A 19,663-nucleotide genomic window follows, 5' to 3' on the forward strand; every position below is an offset into this window, starting at 1 on the left:
AGGTTTCAAGCACCTATCTACAAAAATTTGGAATTTTGCATTTTTTCCCAGAAGAAAGATCACGGATGCGTATTTATTTGTTTTTTGTTTTTCCCAGGGGTGATCGTATCGACCCAGTGGTCCTAGAATATTGTGGGAGGGTTCATTGGAACGGAAATTAAAAGTTCTAGTGCCTTTTTTAAGTAACCAAAAAAATGGAGGGCAACTGGGCCCCCTTCCACGCTAAATTTTTTCCCAAAGTCACCCAATCAAAATTTCGAGATTGCCATTTTCTTCAGCATGGTCGAAAATATGATAACTATGTCTTTTAGGATGACTTAGTCCCCCGAAGTCTCCGGGGGGAGGGCTGAAAGTTATGAACTTTACCCAATGTTAACATATAGAATTGGTTATTGGGAAGTATATAGAAGTTTTCAGGAGGGATTTTTTGTGGTAGTGGGGGGTGGGGGGTTCGGGGGTTATGTTGGAGGATCTTCCCATGAAGGAAGTTTTCATGGGGGAAGCAATATTGTTATGAAGGGGGCGCCGGACTTGCCAGCATTATTTAAAAAAAAGATCAAAAATTAAATATGAAAAAAAGCAAGTTTTTCAACTGAAAGTAAGCAGCAACATCGAAACTTAAAACGAACAGAAAATATTACATATATGATTGGGTTCACCCCCTAGTCAATACCTCGCTCAATAAGCCAAAGATTTTTTAGTACTTTCATAAGAGCTATTTATTCTAAATAACCGTCTTTGTGATTAAGGGGTCATTTTTAAAGAATTGGAACAGAATTTGAACTTTAGCTTAAAGAGCGAGGTATTGAATGGGGGGTGGACCCCCTAATATGCGTATTAAAAATATATGAATATAGAAGTTCGTTACGTAAGTTACGTATATTTATTACTAATAAAAAAGTTCGTAAATAAAATTAAACAAGTTTCGAGAAAACCATTTAACCAAATAAAAGTAAAATTAACATGCAAATTTTGTTTTAATTATTCATGTACGGTGAGCCAAAATCAAAATCTGCATTAATTCAAAAACGTTCAAAAATTAAATTAAAAAAAATAAGTTTTTTTAACTTCAAGTAAGGAATGACATTAAAACTTAAAACGAACAGAAGTTATTCCGTATATGGAAGGGGCTGCACCCTCCTCAACGCCTCGCTCTTTACGCTAAAGTTTTACTTTCTCACAACCCTATTTTTTTAAACAATAAAAAACTTTAGCGTAAAGAGCGAGGTGCTGTGGAGGGGCAGCCCCTTCGATATACGGAATAATTTCTGTTCGTTTTAAGTTTTAACGTCATTCCTTACTTTCAGTTAAAAAAAAACTAGTTTTTTTTTTATTTACTACTATTTAAAGAGGGACGTAGAAGATCAAAAACCAGTCAAGGTTCAGGCCTTTTTAGATTGGAGCAATAAATGTTTAAAAGGTTTAAGCAATAAACTAGTTGAAGAAGAAAAGGTTTAACCTTCTCTGTAGAATTTTACCTAGTCATGCATTGTATTCACCTGGGAGATAACTTAAAGAAAAAAAAATTTCGAATTTATAAAAATTATCTTTAATTCTTTTTGAAAAATCTTTTATCTTATAATTTTACACCGAAGTTTTAGAGGAAGGAAGTTCCTCTGGAAATAGTCCTTGGAGATTTCTCAAGGCAAAGGGTATCTTTCTTTTTAGAGAATAAGTGAAAATTCTAAAGAAGTTAAGTCCTTGTCATAATTTCTTGTAAACAATTTGAGTATCATATTTACTAAATAATTCAAACAACTTAATAACGCATGTATTTACTTCTTTAATTAAGGAGATATAAAAATGAATAAAGACAAAAATAAATAGAGGCGTTAACTATCAAACTAAAAGAAATATGATAAATGTTGACTTGAGATACATAATTGTGTTTGAATAGAAAATCTGTGGATTTATGGATGGGCTACTACTTTAAGTTGTACAATAATAATGCTTATGTATTACAAACTTGCATCAAAACATAAACAGTGGAGTACAAGAAAGAAGGAAAAACAGAAAAAGACATGAAACACAGTATAAAATCTTCAAAACATTAACATGATAAACAAATTATTTCGTGGCAAGGTAACAAGTAACCATTTTCTATTTCTGATAGCTTGTTGTGCAGATCAGTCAGCTTTACAATAACATTCGGCATGTGAAACTTTGTCACTATTTTTGATTTTGTTACCAAAGAGGAAGATGGAGAAGCCACTAACCTAAATGAAAAAGAAATTAAGCAATAGCTTCTTTTTCTTCAAAATGAGGTGTAATCTAGAAAGCTAAACAACAGAATGATCAGAAAAGGTAGAATAAAGCCTACGTAAAGTAATACGATTCTATTTTTCCGACCTGCATTAATTTTAGACCAGCCGATCATTATAAAGCAGGAATGCATTAATGACAATTCAAAATGACTGCATGCGCTGTATATAACTTCTCAACAAACCTTTTCTAAGTTAAACAGTAGCTATCAATTGAGAATTAGCAATTTTACAGTAATCCTTTGCTATTCAAAAGTTAGTCATTCAATGGCTAATATTTATAGTTTTACAATTTGGAGGATATATTAACTAAACAAAAGCTGGGATACGCATAACTATTGTTATACTGATAAGTTATTTACTTACTGGACTGGTCAGTTCATTTCTGGACATGCCTTCATATAAAGCAGGTAGCCAAGAATTGATTTTGCACCAAAAACCGCCTGGGGAACCTTTCGGGAGAAAGAGTAAAACATATCAAATTTTAATGTTTTGTCCTGTTTTATCTCCCTTTTTTACTTTGGTCTTCATTGTCCCGTTTTTGGTGTTCGTTATCTGTTTCCTAACCGTTCTGGTTTTCAAAACCCCATTTCTATTCATAACTCATCTGAAATAGAACTCATAATTCCAACTATAAAGTTTTGTTTGTTCTAATATTTTTATTCAAGTTGTTTGCTATCTGTCGTGTTGCTCCACAGAACAAATAAGAGGGATAATAAAGATGTACGAAGGAAAAAACGACTTTCTCTTCCTTATAAAATATTCAGTGTAGAAATTTTGTTTCCCATCTAAAAAACTTAAATTCTATTAGTGTTTTTTCTTCTGAATATTTGTCGATAATATCTGAAATATAAATTACTTTTGATGGATTATTTAGTCTTTTGTACTTTGACCAAGAAACATAATTTACTTTCCATTTATATGATTAGTCAACTTGTTTATATAGTTTCCCTGACATAAAATATAGAAAATATCAAAGATTTTAATTATTTTTTAAGTTTTGAATCAATTTTTATACGCTTTCAAATGTAAAACTGGAAACCAATGTTTTTTCCTAATTTTAAATTTGGCTATTTTCCATTTGGCACTACAACACTAGGAAAATTTTAGAAATGGTATTTACCTTATTTTTACGACATTTTTAGAAGCAACCTTGACAAAGGATGTTGGTGAAAAAACAAAGTGCAATCCGCCTACTCTTTTGGCCATCAAACTGCAAAAGTCATGTTTGAAAAAAAATAAAATAAAAGTATGGTACATTCCTTGAAACGAAATTTTCCAAGTCGCATTTTCTTTTTAAAAACTTATTGGATGTAAAAATAAGTAAAACTTTTCGAGCACCTCACTCCCAAAAGGCTATTTGAAAACGGCTATGTGTCGCATACAAATTTCATTTTCGCGTATAAAATCTTGTCAGTATCATTTTAACAAAGAGCCCTTTGGAAGGCCGAATCCACGTCGCGTATACAAAACCTCTCTTCTAGTCTAGAGGCTACAACACTTCATGCTTCTACACAGGGGGCAGGATAAATTTCACCTCCCCAAAGGAATACTTTAAATGATCCCCCCCCAAAAAAATACAAACTTTTTGTTTTGGATCCGCTGGAACACCTTCCCAGATGTTCTCTATAAGAATATTGGCAGTTTTCCACCTCTGCAAGCCCAAAAGTAGAAATTATAGCGTTTGTGCTTTCAAATATTTCAAATACGATTTCAAATGTCTTTTCCTTTCCAGCCGATTGTCAGACTGTAGAGATGAATGTATTATTTTTCCTTTGTTTTCTTTGTCATATGTACTTCTACTTTTACTTTATGTTTAGGTCTGCGTTCTCTTAAAGAAGACCGAACTTAATACCAAAGCCGCCCACGGCCAATTCCAAAGGGTTGATGGGTTACAAAGTGTCTCCATCAGTTCTAAAGCTTCAATAAAGTGCATTTCGAGGGCGAACAAGGAGATTTTTATGTGCTTCAATTTTCTCAGCAGATGTTCGCAGGGGGAGGGGGGTTTAGCCAACGTTGTGGTAAAATAAAAGTTCAAAATACGGATAAAATCCTTTTTAATAGACAGTGTATAGAAAATCACAAAAATACCAGATATTTCGGTCACACATACAGTGACCCTCATCAGTTTTACTACTGTTTTACCACTGATGACGGTCACTGTATATGTGACCGAAATACCTGGTATTTTTACGAATTTCTATACACTCTCTATTAAAAAGTATTTTATCCCTATTTTGAACTTTTATTTTATCGTCATGGAAAGGCAGTGTGGTCTCTGAAATTATCTACCAACGTTGTGGAGAGTACCTTCCTCTCACTCTTGCGTGCAGCTATATTTGTAGTCGTTTCTTCTTCCTCTATTTCTTTTCTCTCTTCCCCTGCTTTCTATCTCTTTATCTCTCTCCCCCTGTCTCTCTCTCTCTCTCTCTCTCGCTCTCTCTCTCTCTCTCTCTCTCTCTCTCTCTCTCTCTTTCTCTCCCTCTCTCTCTCTCTCCCTCTCCCTCTCTCTTTCTCTCTCTCTCTCTCTCTCCCTCTCTCTTAATATTTAATAATTTTCTATAATATTGACTTTCTCGTCTGAAGGACTAGTGGGGGGGGGATATTCTGACCTCTCAGGTCCTCCTTTGAATTTATTCGGGGGAGGGTACGTTAAATAAATAGGCAAATCTTGTCAATAATGTAGGACATTGTGAGGACAGTCGAAAATATTTTGAGATTTGGGCGAGAAAAGAAACCTAGTCTACCCCACTCCTCACAGCATAGGGGCATACATCTCTGACTTTATGTAATGGCCAAGAAAACGGCATTGCATTTATATTTTCATGGTTTCAGGTGCACACAAATCAAAACATATTCCTGGGACAATGCACAAGTTATATTAGTTGGAAACAAGTGTGATATGGAAGACGAAAGGGTCATCTCATATGAACGGGGTAAACAACTGGCTGATCAATTAGGTCTAGAATTTTTCGAAACGTCAGCCAAGGACAATATCAATGTCAAGGTGCGTATCTTGTTTTTAACACTTCTTAGTTGTAAAGACAGAGTCTTGCATTACTAAAATGAGTTCTTGCATAGAGTAGGCTAGATTTGAGATCCATCCCCCTACCTATCAGAACACCAAAAATATACAGAGAAATTCAGTTTTTAATTTTGGTATAAATATAACACCTAATTTCAATGGCGCCAATTCACAAAAATGTTGGGGGAGTGGGTGTATTTTTCAAATCGATGATGGGGGCAATATTGCTCTTTTTTGATTTTTTAGATGGAAACACCAAAAAGGGTATTTTTCAAAAAAAGTACAATAATAAGGTACTTTTAAAATCTGGAGGAAGGGGGGGGGGGGAATTATAAGCAAATTGCATATTTTTATTAGAACATTCAAATAAGACTTTTCACCTGTAATATGCCAAGATATATTTTACAGAGTAGGAAATTCAAAAATTCACAATCGGATAGTGACTTTTAATTTTCATTAATTAAATAAACTTTCCGAAAAAGAAGTTTTTCAGATAAAATTAAAGGCCTTATTAAACATAAAATCAGAAGAAATGGAAATCAACAATAACTCAAACTCAAAACGACCAGAAATTACTACTAAAGAATAAATGAAACGCGCAGTAGGTTTTAGACTTTTACAGTGAGAGAAGGTGCAATATCCAAATTCTTGTTTGTAGCGATCATTGTTCGTTTTAAGCTTGATTTGCATATTCAAATTAAACTTTACGCGTTTTAAGTTACTTATTCATTTATATTAGTACCTGTTGAATGTTTTGTTTGCTATGATCGTTTATTTTAATTTCTGCTCGTTTTGGGTTTCATATATTCTTTAGTAGTAATTGTTGGTCGTTTTGAGTTTGTGTTATTTTAGGTTTCCATTCCTTCTGATCATAAGTTTAATATTGTCTCTACTTTTCTTTGAAAAACTTCTTTTTCGGAAAGTTTTTTTTTAGTCAATTTCTGTTCGTTTTTGATTGCCAAAGTTCCAAGGTTTTCAAAATTCCTTTTTTATAAATAATTTTTTATTCCACAATAAATTCCAAAATAAAACTATTTGTGTCTGACTGTCTGGAAGCAGTCTTAGCAAGAACTACTTACATTAAGCTGAATATTTGATATATAATGATATTAATTGCTGAAAAATCATCAGCTCAAGATTTTATTTCACTGCAATTTTCATTTTGTTTTTCAATGTTGTAACAATTACAAAGAAAATTACTTGTAATATTATTTGCTTTAGTAAAGCTCCAAATACGCAGTAGACTTTGCCCTTTACCGTTAGGGGAGGGGTAGTAGCCAAAATCTTGTTTGTATTGAAAACTATAGGTAGCTTAAAACATCTTGGGAAGAGCTAATAAGATTAAACTGAATTCCCATGAATTTTGGGACATAATATTGTTAATGAGTGTGTTTATGTGTGTGTGTGGGTGTGGTGGGGAGGGTCGGGCCATGAAAGGAGGGCCATGGGTCTGCTCTAATGATTATTGAACAAAATATCGTTGATAAGTTATATATATATATATATACATATATATATATATATATATATATATATATATATATATATATATATATATATATATATATATATATATATATATATATATATATATATATATATATATATATATATATATATATATATATATATATATATATATATATATATATATATATATATATATATATATATATATATATATATCTTTTTATGTATCTATTTGTATCAAAATACCTTTTTCTAGAGCTTCGGTTACCATTGAGCCGGGTCCGAATAACCAATACTATATGTTAACATAGGGGAAAGTTCATAACTTTCAGCCCTCCTCCTGGGGACTTCGAGGGATTAAGTCATCCTAAAAGACATAGTTGTGATATTTTCGACCATGCTGAACAAAATGGCTATCTAAAAATTTTGATCGGGTGACTTTGGGAAAAAAATGAGCGTGGGAGGGGACCTAGTTGCCCTCCATTTTTTGGTCACTTAAAAAGGGCACTAGAACTTTTAATTTCCTTTCCAATGATACCTCCCGCGATAATCTAGGATCAATGGGCCGATACGATAACCCCTGGAAAAAAAACAAATAAACACGCTTCCGTGATCTTTCTTCTGGCAAAAAAATGGAAAATTCCACATTTTTGTAGATAGGTGCTTGAAATCTCTACAGTAGGATTATTATATATGCTGAATATAATGGTCAGATTTTCATTCAGATTCTCTAACTTTTGGGGGGTCTTTTCCTCATTTTTCTGAAAGCAGCCAAATTATCTCAGGCGCTTAGCTTTTGATGGGTATGATTAAACTTGATGAAACTTATATATTTGGAATCAGAATTAAAATCTAATTCTTTTGATGTATCTATTGGTATTAAAATTCCGTTTTTTAGAGTTTCAGTTACCATTGAGCCGGGTCGCTCCTTACTTACAGTTCGTTTACCACGAACTGTTTGGAAACGCATCTTGAAAGAAAAATTAGATTGTATTGATTTTTCGTGAAAAACTTGATTTTTTTTTAGCTTATCCGCTTCAGATATTTCAGAGCATATAGAAAGGACGAAGGGAACATCCACGAGGAAAAAAGGAAACAAATCTGGTTTCATTCATTAATGACATCCGATTTTCTTTTTTTTCTTTTTTACCACAAAACAGAATTTATTTTTGTGCAAAATAGAACATGAAAATATTCTCTTTATTAAATAGTGAATTAAAATGTGTATAGTCCAGGCTGTTTCGGCTACAAGCTTACTTCAGCCCTATAGAAGACCGATCATTATTCAGATTTTCCTTCCATATCAATAAATACCAACCTACCCATCCACTCGAAATTTCATAGCTCAGTTATTATTAAAAGATTGTTGAACAAATCTATGAGTGATCGACTGTTTTGACCAAATACTAAAATTTTGCTCAAAATTTTTAAATAAAATTCAACATTTTAGCTCTTAAGCAAGAACACTGAAGAGTATGTCCAAATATTTTTAAAATTAATTGTTTGTAAATAATTGTAAATTTTTACAACCGCCACTCAACCTGTTTATTGGGTTTTAGAGGGGAGACGGAGAGTCTTAATTTTATTCACGCTGTCTCTTAATTGTTAAACCCTAATTAGCCTTGTGATTTTATTTTATTATTGTGTTGTTTTTGATGCTGATGAAAATTATATAACACGCTGCTCAAGAGTAGTAAGAGAGGTGCTGATTTCAATTACACATGTACTTACACAAGCCTGAGGCATGGATATGCGTGTAGTTTAACCGGTACATTGACTTACCAGGGTCAGTCACCTATTACTACGAACGGTACATGCCTTACCAGACGGGTTTTCTAAGGTAACACCCATTTTTTTGGGGGTCAATCGGTGAGAGAGAGCGGCGGTTATTCCATATACCGTAACTTGATTAGTTGTTTTTTTTTTAAAGAGAGAATATCAATTATTTTTTTGTTGTCACTATTCTAGTTTTTTCTAAACCAGTATTTGCTTGCCTGTATAGGACCATGCTATTTGCTTAGCATCCGTTTTTTTTATTTGTCCTTGAAAAACTGTATACAGGTTTTTTTTTCTGTTTTTGTTGTCAATTGTACAATGGCACCTTTTCAGAGCATGTACTTATGGATACCTTTCCAAGCAAGATGGTTAAACATGCTTTTACAATCGGAAATGTTTGATTAACATTTGCAAAAAAAAAAGGGGTAATGGGATTTGCGAATTGGGGGAGATGGGGTGATTATGTACTGTATAATACACAAGTGATGTTTTGGAGGGTATTGTCAATTTAATGAGAAATGACTGAAAAGTGTTTTGAGGGAGATGAATTGCATGGAGGGTTGAGTTGCACGAGGGTTCAGTTAAAGAGGGTACAGTTACACGGAGGTTTAGTTAAATGGGGTCGAGTTGCACGAGGGTTCAGTAGCACGAGGGTTCAGTTGCACGGGGGTTCAGTTACACGGGGATTCAGTTACAATGGAACCCACACAAAAACAATGGGGCACACACAAAAGCCAAATGAATGACATTGTGACTTGACCTAGCTTTACCTCTCCGATGTGGTCTGTATAATACACATCTGGGGAGGGGAGAATGGAGGTAAGTATTTAGTTTAAAAAATGCTAGGAGGACTTGAGTTTTGTGGGTAGGGTGAAAAAGTATTGCGTCTTTCTGAACTTTCTGGGAGGGAAGGGGAGGGGAGAATGGAGGTAAGTATTTTACTGATCCGAGTAAAACCGATACCAATATACCTCATTCTTTTATTCTAACTTAACTTGTAGGAATAGGACTTCATTCCATCGGCGAAATCAGTTTATTCATCTATAATGGTGAACAAAAAGACGTTTAATTCCCTATATTATTCTTCTTCTTTTGATCATTCGCCCATTCCTCCTTCTCACACAGGGTCAGTTGATGTCTCAGTATCCGGTAAAAATTGCATATTCCACTCGTTCTCCACATCTCGTAATATCCATCATAAAGTGTAGAGTCATCGATCTTAGGTTCCCGATCTAGACATGAAAATTAAAAGGCTTAAAATATATGGAATTTGTATAAGCTGTAATGGGCAAAAATTATTACTTCACGATCGATCTTATATACATAAAGATAATGTATTAAAAAGACCGTCAAAAAAAAAATTTTCAGTGTATGCCCGTGCAACTTTTATGGTAAGCACCATTTATCAGATAGCTAAGGAGGGTTCAGTTACATGAGGGTTCAGTTAAAGAGGGTTCAGTTGCATGGGGGATTCAGAAGCTTGGGATTCAGTTAAAGAATACCTCATCGACAGATATATTTTTTTAATGTATTTTATAGCTATTACCAAAACGTCTAGCATAAAGAGCAAGGTATTTCGGAGGGGGCAGCTCGCTTCATATACGGGATAATTTGCATTCGTCTTAGTTTTTAATGATGTTCCTTATTTCCACTTGAAAATGCTTATTTTTTAATTTAATTGGGATGAGAAGTTAAAGTCTAGCATAAAGAGCAAGGTATTTAGGAGGGTGCAGTTCGCTTCATATACCGGATAATTTCTATTTGTCTTAGTTTTAATGATGCTCCTTATTCACTGTTGAAAATGCTTATTTTTTAGAAGTCACCTCTTGCATACACAATGAAGAAATTTCATTCAAAAAATTATGAAAAAATTGTAAGTAAGTGACAATGTCTGGGGACCGGAACTTCTAAAATAATAAATCCCAGGAACCTAACACCCACGAAAATCTAAAAAACTAGGTCTGAAAACCCAAACAGCTAATTAACTTTTCTAATTCATGGTTTCAGGCACGTCAAATCACGAAATCTAAAAAATCTAGGTCTGAAAACCCTTTGTGTGTGTGTGTTCTGACTCTTGCATAAGAAAACCTTAAAATTTAGTAAATTGTCAAACGATGTCAAAATGTAACCTCTTAGTTTAACTGAGGTATTGGACCTTTCATTTATACCGAACAAAAAAAAAATTACTAGTTGAAGATGTGTTTAAATTCTTCATCAACATAAAACCACAACTGACATAAAACCATAGCCCTAGCTAGTTAAAACTGCGCATAAATTCTTGATTTCTTTAAAAGTGACTGAATTTCAAAAGCCAAATGAACTTCGCATTTAATACTTTTCGTTTAAACTTAAAATATGCTAAAAGAAGGTTTTCATGAAACTATTGCAGTTTCTATAAAAATGACTGAATTACAAAATCAAAATTAAATTGCATCTACTGCTTTTCGTTTAAACTATTGCAGTTTCTATAAAAATTTGAAAGCTAAAAGTTAAAAAGCTGCTCACCAAGTTTAGCGAAATAAAAGCGTCTATTTGCGTTCCACTTCATGATTCGAATTGTAAGAAGGAACTGAACACACATCACTCCATTTTTAAGGCATTTTATACGTTATATCTTGGAAATTAAAAGAAATTAAGCCCCTTCTTATCAGATTCAAAACGCTTAATATCCTCAAGCATATGTAGTAACGGTTAATTATTACGAAATTCATAAGGGAGAGGATTCTATATCCTGGAAATTAAAAGAAATTAAACCTTTCCTTATCAGATTCAAACGATTAATACCACAAGCATATGCGACTCAAATTTCACTTTAGAGTGCTAACGTGTATCTGATTAAATAATTTAAGTCCAGTTTCAGAATTCTTATCAACTCTAACAATAAAGCAAAAAAGAAAACAACTACAAAAAAAAACCCTAATTTTAAACAGTTTTTGGGAAACAAGGTGAAAGTAAAGTCCAACTCGTATAAATGAAACCCAAAACGAACAAAAACTACAATAATTAACCGATTCAAACTCAAAACGAGCAGAAATTGACATAAGTTGGGCTCAAAACCCCTATGCCTTCCCAAGACACGAACAAAATTTGCACTTTACTGAAAACATAAAAATTGTTTTACTTTTAAACCGTTAATAAATCAAATGATATTAACATTTTGATTGCTAAATATCAATATATGTATATTAAACTGACAATGCGCATTCACTTGTATTTTTCAGTAAAGTGCAAATTTTGTTCTGGCCTTGGGAAGGCATAGGGGTTTTGCGCCCAACTTATGCTAATTTCTGCTCGTTTTGAGTTTGACTCGGTTAATTATTGTAATTTCTGTTCGTTTTGGGTTTCATTTATTTATCGATGCTGATTTGTGGCAGTTTCACGATTGGTAGATTATTTGATGTTATTTTTGCTAATTTGTTGTTTAATGGAGTTCTTTACTTTTCTTTGAAAAACTTATTTTGTGGAAAAAGTGTTTTTTTTTAATTTTTTCTAATTAAGAACGAAAATCCTTTTGTGGGAACAACTTATGTTTTTGCGAGGAACGTCATTTTTGTAATGAGACCCAGAAAGTGTTTCAAAAAAATTTTTTTCCCTAGATTTGCCATAAATTTGCTGCTTACGCTGAATAACCAAGTACGCAAATATATCGAAGAAACGAAACAAAGACGCCTGTAAGGGTATTTCAGTCCTTTACATACACGTAAAGGAACCAAAAGCTTCCCCAAAAAAGATAATTTTCTAAAATGGTTCACATTTCAACTGGACTCAGAAATACTAAGCTTTAATAGCGTGAATCGTGCTTCAAAAACTCCGGTTTGCTACAGGATTAATTAAAATAGGACGTTAGCCCAATAAGTTGTATCAAATAGTTCATAGTGTTAAATTGTAATAAAGGAGCGACTTAGCTCAATTGTAAACGAAACTCAAAAATGAAATTTTGATAACAATTGATATGAATTGGGTTTTTATGCAGATTGCAAGTACATAAATTTCATTACGTTTAATATGTAGCCACCAAAGGATCCAAGCCTCAGAAGAAAAAGGGATTCTGAAAAAAGGGAGTCTAATTTTCGAAAAATGGAGAAACACTCCCCAAAACGAGAATCAAACATTAATATAAATCAGACCTTCAGATTCGGTGTATAAGAAAATGTTATTGTGGGGGTTCTGATACCCTATCTGCACAAATGTGGAATTTATGTTTTTGCCAGAAGACAGATCACGGATGCGTTTCTATTTGTTGTTTTTTTTTGTTCTAGTGTCCTTTTTAAGAGACCGTAAAGACTGGAGGGCAACTAAACCTCCTCCCAAGACCTAATTTATTTCTTATTTTGTTTTCGAATGTGATGATTTAAGATCAATTTGACAAAAAAAAATCTCTTTCAACTACCTACATATAAAGAATAATACAGAAGTAGACCTAATGTTAAGACCTTCAAACGACGAAGCGATAATTTTACCTGGGGGGGGGCATTCAGATCAGAGAGAGAAGACATTCTGATTGTGATGGTAAGTATTCACTTTGCTCTATCGAGACTATATCTCGATATAGAGACTATATCTCGAATTTGCTATATCGCCACTCTATACTTAGAGTGGCGCGCCACTCTAAGTGAACCTAGATCAACCCAACTTTTTAGATATCTCTCTCACTATGACTCTGTTTGTGTGTCGTGTCAAATTTTGACTGCACGATTACGGAAAAAAGAGGCGTGAGAGGCGGCGTAGTTACCATCCAATCTTTTTGGTCACTTAAAAATGGCACTAGAACTTTAATTTCCAGTCAAATGAGCCCTCTTACAATATTTTAGTACCACTAGCTCGATAGAGCAAAGTGAATAAAGCCTAAAGACATAAAACAGACATAAATTGCTGTTGACATCCATAAATGTGAGAAAGTTCCTGTTTTTTCATTCTCACTGACAAAAACCATAAAACAGACATAAATTGCTGTTGACATCCATAAATTCTGTTTTCCATTCTCACTGACAAAAACCATAAAAACATGCATAAATTATGTAAAAAAGTTGTAGGTGGCAGCAGGGGTGAATCGTGGGACCTCCTGAGGCCTTTCTACTGTTCTTTACCATGAAGTGGATTTTTTTTGTAATAAATATATTTAATTTGATTTTAAGACATGGGAAAAAAGTTGAAAAAAAATCAGTTAAGAAATCTGTTAAAAACTTTAGGTAAAACAAATTGCCACCCATTAAAATTATCACACCCCCTCACCTGCTTCCCCTCTCCGAGGGGTATGGAGCCCTGTCATGTTCATTACGATACTCTGTCTATCCATTTCTCATTAAAACCAGAAAAAATATTTTAAGGGGAGATGGACCGTCCCTTACTAATAATCATGTTAAGGCTAGGGTCAAAAAATAATTCATGGACTAAATTCAAAAGTTTAAGAATGACTAGTAGGGAGGGGTATTTTTCTAAACCAATGATTATATATGATATACAAACACATAACGTTTGGTAAATGCTATTTTTCAGATTTGATATTGCTCTTTACCGTCCCCTGAAGGTTGAGGTTAAAAATATTCCACGGATTGAATTCAATAGCTTAAAAATGGCTAATAGGGAGGGGTGATTTTAAAACTATAGATGATATACATACAATTCGGTAACTAAAGGGGATTGTAAATGTCATTGCATAAACCAAAACTGAATGAGAAACAGTCTCCGTCCGCTAAACTTAGAACAAAAATGTATATAGATCACGAACCACTTGTATATTACAGTCCTTGTTAAAATTACTTTTAGACATCTTGCTTGATTAAAATCAATTTATCAATTGGTACTAACTAGGTCTAATTCTCATTCTTTTATATCAAATATTTTGGCATTTAAATGTATCCATCACAGGAGGCATTACGAAAGATACCGACTACATGGCACTTGTATCAAAGGCCCATTTCACCGAGAAATACCAGCTGGCAATCGTTTCCTGGAAATATTGTTATCGCCGGAAGCAGAGTTAACACTATGAGTGTCGTAGAAAGAGTGAGAGTACGTGGCGCTTAAAGTACATAAGGGACCCCGGGTATGGGTGTGCTTAAAGTGCGTAGGGGACCTCGGGGTAAGGCTGCGCTTAAAGTGCATAAGAGACCTCAGGGTAGGGCTGCGCTTAAAGTGCGTAAGGGACCCCAGGGGTACATGGCCATTACAGTGCATAGCCCCATACTACTTAAGCGGATACGTCATTAAGCAGCTCATTTAGTGAAATTGAATGAACTAATTGTTCTTTCTGTATTCCCGAGATCCAGTATTAAAAAGGGGTTTAATTTTATCAAATAAAATTAAATTCAAAATTAAATTAGTCATCTTGAAATACACTCACAATGAGCCTTAATCTAGGAAGTAGGCCTAGTTCCAAAGTTCGTAAAATATGCCCCTATTGAATAAATGAGACAGTTTTCAGATTGAACCTACTACGTCTGTCATACCTCTGTATTTAGTTATCAACGTGCCTTATCTAACTTGGGCAGACTACCAAGGCAAAACTAACCTAAAAATTGTAGCTAAATTTTGCCGACATAGTGGTAGACGGATTACGGTAAAAATAATGTTCATACAAAAAGAAGAAATAAGAAACAAACAACTAACAATACTAAAAATAATTAAACAATTCAAGAGGCAGAAATCGTCTGATAAGAAAAAGAAATGAATTTACCAAATTCAAAAATCTACAATAGCAAATATATAGGAATTGGCCATGAGCTGCGACACAGAGAACATAAATCTCTATAGCTTAATTAATAAAAAAGTATCTGCAATATAATAGTCTTCAAGTAAACGTAATAAATATAGGCTTAAAATGGACTAGGAAAAATGATGTTTATAAAAATTTGACAAGTCTAGTTTTATTTAATTAAAGTTCAAAGGAAAGCGTTATCTAAGAAAAATTCAAAGAATTCAATGCTTCATATCACACCCTTAAAACCAACAAGACTTGAATACAATCTCAGGAATGAAAAAAAAGCTCCTAGATGTGATTTTATTTGTTTAGTATACATAAAACAAGTGCAATGATATCTAAATTTCACATGATGAGCTTTCTCATATTTTCAGGCCGTGTTTGAACGTCTAGTTGATATCATCTGTGACAAGATGTCAGAGTCCTTAGATTCAGATCCGAATTTATTAAACTCTTCAAAAGGAACACGGCTGACAGACCAAGCCCCTCAACCAACCCCAAATGCTTGTAGTCAGTGTTAAAAACAGAGTCGGACGTGTGGTTGCCCTGATGTGTAGAATGGTTCAATGTATTTGTGTTTTTGACAGACGCTAAGCACAGCACACAATTTCTTTGTTTTCAAGACTGTTTAATGAACTGGATTTCTGAGGTTGTGTGAGCAGAAAAATTCCTTTTGATATATCTTGCTGTAAGGTGAATGTTGTTTAAATTATTTCTGAAATTCTAGTGAAATTGTATAAAGACGGTTCAGTGTTAAAGTGATTCAAGTCCTTTTGTCATTTGCAATTTTCAGTTCGTCAATAAAGCTGAATCAAATGTATTCAGTGTGTCTATGACCCCATTCTAATTTATGCACCAATCGAGACATAAAAACAATTTTGGTAGTACTTTAATAAACCTTTTATTTTCACCTTTGGAGTAACAGGGAGCAAGATTTATTTGGCTTTGAATGCCTTTAGTCTCACAACTTTCACCAGTAAGCTAATTCCCCTATTCAATAGGTCTTGCTAATATTTATTATTTAATTGTACAAAAGTATAACTGGAAGTAAGTGGTTCGATTCTATCACCTTAACCTTGTAAACTTACATTTTAAAAGTTAATATTTCTTCTGGGTTTAATTCATTTTAAGGCTCAAATTTACCAATTTAAATCGTTTAATTCTTATAAACAGAATTATTTCATTATTTGATTCTTTCTTCTAATCAGCCAAGCTTAAAAGCATCAGTGAGAAATAAAAAAGATTAAGAATATCCATGTCCAAAAAAAGAAATAAAATAATCACCTGAGCATTGTAATCTATTTTTTTGTCAAAAAAAAAAAAAAAAAAAACACTAAGCACATCTCAGCCTAAATCATTTACGGCAACTGTGTTACGAAATCTATCATTTAGATTCTTCTGGGGTTTCTAATTCTCCTTGTCGGGAATACTTTGAACCTTATGTATCAATTTTTTTAATATCACTTTATCATTACTGGGCTGTCACTGAATTGAGTGGAAATGCGCATACTGACAACACTAGTACTAATTAGAGGGGGGATCTCAAAACACCATTTTTGTATCTCCATTTTCAAAACATAAAAATAATTCTCGCCCCCTTCCCCCTACATTTTCGTAAATTGACATCACTGACTGGTAACTTAAATTAAACTTTTTTCGATGCTGAGCAATGGTCTACGTTGCGCAGATACCGATTTCCTGATTCGACGCCTTCTGTCGGGAGTGCAATGCGTGGTTGTGGGCAAATTATCCAACGCTTTCCGTGCTTTTGCCCCAGGTTTATCCAGGTACCCATTTAGAGCTGTGTTAACTCCGGTTGAGCTTACAGAGTCACACCATTGGTCTCCGTCCCAAACCAAATTTTCAGCGACACCAGGACTCGAACCCCTGACTGACAGACATGAAGATAAATTGTTCCTTCGAATCCAGGTCCCGACTCCAAAATCTCATTGTTATCAAAACTTTTTCAATAGTTTTCTATATTTTTATAATTCCCCTCCTTCCCTCCTCCCTTGCTCTCTCTCCTAAAATGAGTTTCTGAGTACGTTCCAGAATGTGAACCGTGAGAAATTTCTAGTTCTAATTTTCTCATTCTATGCACTTAAATAACAGAAGAACACGTCAATAGCCAGGGCTACTAAAGTAGTTTTCCCCAACACAGACGTTTAGCAGAAATACTATTTTTTTTTCCTCTTTTCCTGTACCGCAGCAACCATTTCGCAAGTTCCACAAGTGAGATGATTCTTCTTCCGATTTCGTGGAAAAAAAAAATTGATTAGACTCGGTAAACAATTCTATTTAGATATTAAGATATTGTAAGGATATTTGCTGTTAAGATATTAAACTACTCTGTTATTTACACTCATTTATTGACAAGACAGTACTTCTTTGTTTTGATCTTTCCTTTGTTAAAAAAAGCAAAAGAAGCTTTTTCATCGAAAGATACCCTCTTATCCTCAGTTAAACTGTCTCAGAATGATACTAAAGACTCAACAACTCCAAATAAATAGATTAATTGCTTTATTTTTGCCCACAGAAAACTGGAAGTTTCCTAGAGCTCAAATAGACCGTTTCTTAAAGTCTAAAATTAAACAAAACGAAAACACATTTTTTCAAATGCTGAAACCATCGAAATTCTTAAAGCTAATATTACTCGGTATACTATTTACAGTTTTGAATTTTTTTTTCATAAAGTGAAAGTGGTAGCGCTGTTTGATTAGTGTTTATTTTTTATTAGAAAAAACAAGTCCTTTGTATTATAATGAGACACTAAGCAAAATAATCTAAAGTTTGAAATTTAATACTTTTGTTTATATGTTACAGATTAAATATATATGTATTTACACATGTATGTACATTGTACCTTATTTAATTATCTCTTAGCTATTTATGTCAGAAATTCACAAATCCAACCGTCTAGTCAAAAAAAGCCTCTTTTCCCATTATTGAGGAAGTGTTTTTTCTACACTGGTCGCGGATAAACATATGAATAACTCCATCAATTTCGTAAGCTTTGTACGAATAAATCTGTCATCTAGCGTTCCTGCTTGCAATCAATAATTGAAATTAGTATTATTGTTAATTTAAGCACGTGGTACTGAATGCCTTCTAGATGGCAATACATTTTTGTAATGTCAACGGGACATATGAGCCGCGTTTTCAAGCTCAGCGGGTTCGAACAAGGGTTGTTCTCGTCTAGTTTCAAGTTTTTCGTCTAGTTTCAACGGTTTCGAAGTTTCAACCCCGGTGTTTTCCTCGACAACCCACTTTGTGAAAATGCTTGATGCACTAGACGAGAACAACCCGTGTTCGAAGACGGGTTGTTCACGGCTCAGCGGTTCGAACACGGGTTGTTCTCGTCTAGTGCATCAAGCGTTTTCACAAAGCGGGTTCTCGAGGAAAACACGGGGTTGAAACTTCGAACCCGCTGAAACTAGACTAAGAACAAGAAAGTTGAAACTAGACGAGAGCAACCCGTTTTCGAACCCGGTGAGCCTGAAAACGCGTCTATGGAAGCCCGCCCTCATATTATTTTGAATATCTGCAGACATGGCTCAGGGTGACATCTATACTCGACAAAGTCAATTTCGTTTACTATTAAATATGAAAATAGGCCAAGATTATATAAGAAATAAGAATGAAGCAAAACAAGTCTTATTTATAAAGTTATTGAAGTAGGATAAATAAGAGGCTTCGAAGTATTTATTTTTGCATTTCAAAATGTTACACACTCAACTCTCCTTTTTAGAAACGCTAATCGAAACAGTGGGGCCAGGTTATAAAGGCTATTGCATGAAAATATTTTCGTGAATGATCACATTTGGCATATTAAAATACGTAAAAGTCCTTAAAATTGTATTGTTTTTTATTATTATTATTACCGCTTTTACCATTGACGAACAGTACAAACTGTTAGCTTGTATTACAAGCAAAATATTCTTGACGACTCTATTTCCAGTCATAAGACACCCCTCTTCAGTCTTGATATTTTGTAATTTTATGTGTGATTGTTATCATTTGTTTATGGTACAGTAATTTTTTTCGTTTCAATTGTGTTGTTGTTAACTGCGGAAATTGATTTATGTGCTGTATATGGTAATAAACGGTATTGCTGTAACTTGTCTACACGATTATTTGAGTTTATTTTAGAAGCAATTGCAAAAAGTTAGTGAATAAACATTAGTTTTATTTGAAAGAACCTTGGTGGACTTCAACAGGGCTACAGAGAAATGTTAATTAGAAGACGATAATCAATAACCAAAAAAAAATCACTGAATTAAGTAGAATGTAAAATGAGAAATAAGGGGCAATGCACTAGCGTTGCCTAAGAGGAGAGCCATGTACTTATCGTGTATTTTTCTTTTTCACTAATTCGTTTTGAGGGCGTGGTTGGAGAGATTTGAAAGGAAGATAGTCAAACTGACAATTCTA

General features: G+C 33.8%; 1 protein-coding gene across 3 annotated transcripts in view; it reads left to right on the top strand.

Moving 5' to 3' along the window:
* The window catches only part of Rab3 (RAS oncogene family member Rab3), a 52,239-nt gene extending 33,738 nt beyond the window's left edge, over window positions 1–18,501 (top strand). For all 3 annotated transcript variants that reach the window (XM_089096657.1, XM_089096656.1, XM_089096654.1), the window contains exons 4-5: window positions 5,097–5,268; window positions 15,607–18,501. In XM_089096657.1, the coding sequence (XP_088952783.1) occupies window positions 5,097–5,268; window positions 15,607–15,753 (319 nt within the window). In that variant the 3' untranslated portion in view covers window positions 15,754–18,501. The remainder of the gene's footprint in view (window positions 1–5,096; window positions 5,269–15,606) is intronic.
* The last annotated feature ends 1,162 nt before the right edge of the window (window positions 18,502–19,663 follow it).

The sequence above is a fragment of the Artemia sp. Qi Xiang Cuo genome, chromosome 11, assembly GCF_049724085.1.
Source record: "Artemia sp. Qi Xiang Cuo chromosome 11, ASM4972408v1, whole genome shotgun sequence".
In the NCBI taxonomy this organism is placed as follows: domain Eukaryota; kingdom Metazoa; phylum Arthropoda; class Branchiopoda; order Anostraca; family Artemiidae; genus Artemia; species Artemia sp. Qi Xiang Cuo.